We start from the raw sequence: 3,717 nt of genomic DNA, 5'->3' as shown, positions 1-3,717 counted from the left end.
TTTTTTTTTTTTTGGTTATCATTTAATTCTCTAAACACAATTTTTTTGGCTGGTTTGAAGGCTTGAACTCAGGGCATAGGCACTGTCCTTTAGCTTTTCACTCAAGGCTGGTACTCTACCACTTGAGCCACAGTTCCACTTCCTGCTTTTTGGTGGTTGACTGGAGATAAGAGTCTCAGAGTGGGAATGTGGTTTAATGGTAGAGTGCTTGCCTGGCATGCATGGGGCCCAGGGTTCAATTCCTTGGTATCACATAAATTAAAAATAAAATAAACAATTTAAAAGAAAGTCTCAGTGACTTTTTTGCTTGGGCTGGCTTCAACCTTGATCCTGACTAGTGCCTGGGAAAATTTCTCTTTTTTTTGGTAGTATAGTTTATACTTAGGACTTCACACTTGCTAGGCCGTTGCAGAACCACTGAAGCCACACATCCAGTCTTAGTTTGTTGTTGTTGTTGTTATTGTTGTTGTTATGAAGCTTAAACTCAGGTCCTGGGTGCTGTCCCTAAGCTTTGCTTACTTAGGCTAGCACTCTACCACTTTGAGCGACAACTCCATTTCCCATTTTCTGGTAAATGGGAGGTAAGAGTCTCATGGACTTTCCTGACCAGGTTGGCTTCAAATCTCAGCCCTCTAACTAGGATTACAGGTCACCAGCAGTCAGCTTTGCTCTTATTTTGAGATTGGATGACAGGTATAAACCACCTCACCAGCTATTGGCTGAGATAGTTCGATTAAAAATAAGATCATCCAAATCTTTGCCATCTTCATAGCTAGTATTATCATTCTGAACAACCAGCATCCTGCCATTTTCCTTTAACTTCTTTTTTTTTTTTTTTTTTGGGTCCGGTCGTGGGGCCGGAACTCTGGGCCTGGGCGCTGTCCCTCAGCTCTTCAGCTCAAGGCTAGCACTCTACCACTTGAGCCACAGCATCACTTCCGGTTTTTTTTCTTTTTGCTTATGTGGTACTGGGGAATCGAACCCAGGTCCTCATGCATGCAAGGCAAGCACTCTACCACTGAGCCACCTTCCCAGCCCTTTCCTTTAACTTCTTAAACATTTAAATTGCTTTAACACCACAGCTGATCTACAGTCCACATTGTGCCAGCTTAAGGTTAATTTCTTTTTCTTCCTTTTTTTGTCAGTCTTGGGGCCTGAACTCTGGGCCTGGGCACTGTCCCTCAGCTCTTTTTTTTTTTCTTTTGGCGGGGGGGTCCAGTTGTGGGGCCTGAACTCCAGGCCTGGGTGCTGTCCCTCAGCTCTTCAGCTCAAGGCTAGCACTCTACCACTTGAGCCACAGTGCCATTTCCGACTGTTTTTCTTTTTGCTTATGTGGTACTGAGGAATCGAACCTCATGCATGCAAGCCAAGCACTCTACCACTGAGCCACCTTCCCAGTCCCTCCCTCAGCTATTCAGCTCAAGGCTAGTGCTCTACCACTTGAGCCACAAAGCCACTTCCGGATTTTTCTGCTTATGTGGTGCTAAGGAATCGAACCAAGGCCTCATGCATGCAAGGCAAGCACTGTACCATTGAGCCACCTTCCCAGCCCTTATGGTTAATTTCTAGTGGCTATTTTTTCTTAACTTGTATGACATGTCAATTTCTTGTTAGAAACTTGCATGGCTAGTTTTCACTATACATTATACATCCAAATGACACATTTTAGAAGATTCTGTTCCCTAAAGAGCACTAAATAAATAATACTTGTATTTTTTTTTTTAATGAAAAAGCCAGGTACCAGCAGGTGATGCCTGTAATCTTAGTTACTCAGGAGGCTGAGATCTAAGGTTCATGGGGGTTTTTTTGTTTTGTTTTGTTTTTTTGGGTCTGGTCGTGGGACGTGAACTCTGGGCCTGGACACTGTCCCTCAGCTTTTCAGCTCAAGGCTAGCATTCTACCACTTGAGCCACAGCGCCACTCCCGGCTTTTTGCTTTTTGCTTATGTGGTACTGAGGAATTGAACCCAGGGCCTCATGCATGCAAGGCAAGCACTCTACCACTGAGCCACCTTCCCAGCCCCGAGGTTCATGGTTTGAAGCCAGTCTAGGTAGGAAAGTCCGTGAGACTCTTATCTCCAATAAACCACCAGAAAACCAGAAGTGGTGCTGTGGCTCACAGTAGTAGAGCACTAGACTTGAGCTGAAGAGTTCAGGAACATCGCCCAGAGTTCAAGCCCCATGACCAAAAAAATATGAAAAAGGAAAAACAATGAAAAATAGAAGTTCACAATATAGAAAAACTAATCAAATAAAATCTTCCTGACAAAATTTTTAAATAAATGATTCCTGTACTTGAGCTAACAAAAAGTGATTAAACTATTTTATATAACAGTGTCAAGTGTAGAAATACTCAATAATTTAAGTTTTATAATGTAAAATTTATATTATTATAAAATCAGAGGCCAGGGCTGGGAAGGTAGCTCAGTGTAGAGTGCTTGCCTTGCATGCATGAGGCCCTGGGTTCGATTCCTCAGCATCACATAAGAAAAAAGAAAAAAGCCGGAAGTGGCACTGTGGCTCAAGCGGTAGAGCGCTAGCCTTGAGCTGAAGAGTTGAGGGACAGCGCCCAGGCCCAGAGTTCAGGCCCCACGACTGGACCCAAAAATAAATTAATTAATTAATTAAAAAAAATGAAATCAGAGGCCAAGTAATCCAAAAGTTTAGAATGTCAAAAAATACAGAAGTGATTGTTGGTATTGCTTAAAGGCAAAGTAAAATATGAATATATCATACCAAAAGAGACCTGGGTTCACTAACATAAATTAGTTGAGAACTCTAAACAGGTCACTTAATTTTTCTGGGATTCAAGTTTCTTTGTTTACAAAATAAGAAAATCTCTTAACAACTACCTAAAGGTAGACATTACTTAAAAAACAAATCTACATTTTACTCTTAAGTTATAGAATACCAAATTTCTTTTCTCTTTTTTTTCTTTTTTTTTTTGCTAGTCCTGTGGCTTAAACTCAAAGCTTGGGCACTATCCCTGGGCTTCTTTTTGCTGAAGGATAGCACTCTACCACTTGCTCTACAGTGCCACTTCTGGCTTTTCTGTTTATGTGGTACTGAGGAATCGCCCCTGGGCTTCATGCATGCTAGGTAAGCACTCTACCACTAAGCCACATTCCAGCCCAAAGAACCCAATTTCTTATTAAAGCAGTTTACGTAAACCATAATTTCTCCTCATACTTTACTTACCAGAAGTCAGATCTTTGTAGTTTTGCTGATTTGTCAAAACCTGAGTAAGAACAGACCTCATTGCTCCTCCCATTTTAGTGAGTTCTTCTAGAAAGGAAATTTGAGGTTCCAAAAGTTGAAGGACTTTGTTAAGATCTTTTTCTGATGGTACATCAGCTGCTAATTGAAAAAATGCAAAAATTATTAAGACAGAATGTATTTTATATATAAATAAAATTAAGAAGTTTAAGATATTTTCTCAAAATTATATTTATTCTCTTTACATTACACCGGAATAATGATAGTATTTTATAATCACTGTATTTTATAATTTTAAAAAGTCAATATTATGGGCTGGGAAGGTGGCTCAGTGGTAGAGGGCTTGCCTTGCATGCATGAGGCCCTGGGTTCGATTCCTCAGCACCACATAAAGCAAAAAGAAAAAAGCTGGAAGTGGCGCTGTGGCACAAGTGGTAGAGCGCTAGCCTTGAGCTGAAGAGCTGAGGGACAGTGCCCAGGCCCAGAGTTCAGGCCCCACGAC

General features: G+C 41.2%; 1 protein-coding gene across 2 annotated transcripts in view; it reads right to left on the bottom strand.

Annotated features, from left to right (window-relative positions):
- Ubr3 (ubiquitin protein ligase E3 component n-recognin 3 (putative)) overlaps positions 1–3,352 on the bottom strand; it is a 162,347-nt gene extending 158,995 nt beyond the window's left edge. For both annotated transcript variants that reach the window (XM_013029068.1, XM_013029061.1), the window contains exon 1: positions 3,198–3,352. In XM_013029068.1, the coding sequence (XP_012884522.1) occupies positions 3,198–3,270 (73 nt within the window). In that variant the 5' untranslated portion in view covers positions 3,271–3,352. The remainder of the gene's footprint in view (positions 1–3,197) is intronic.
- Between the last annotated feature and the right edge of the window lie 365 nt (positions 3,353–3,717).

Source organism: Dipodomys ordii, unplaced genomic scaffold (assembly GCF_000151885.1).
Source record: "Dipodomys ordii isolate 6190 unplaced genomic scaffold, Dord_2.0 Scaffold5, whole genome shotgun sequence".
In the NCBI taxonomy this organism is placed as follows: Eukaryota; Metazoa; Chordata; class Mammalia; order Rodentia; family Heteromyidae; genus Dipodomys; species Dipodomys ordii.
Note: the sequence above shows the minus strand (reverse complement) of the source record. Positions and strands in the feature narration are given on the sequence as shown.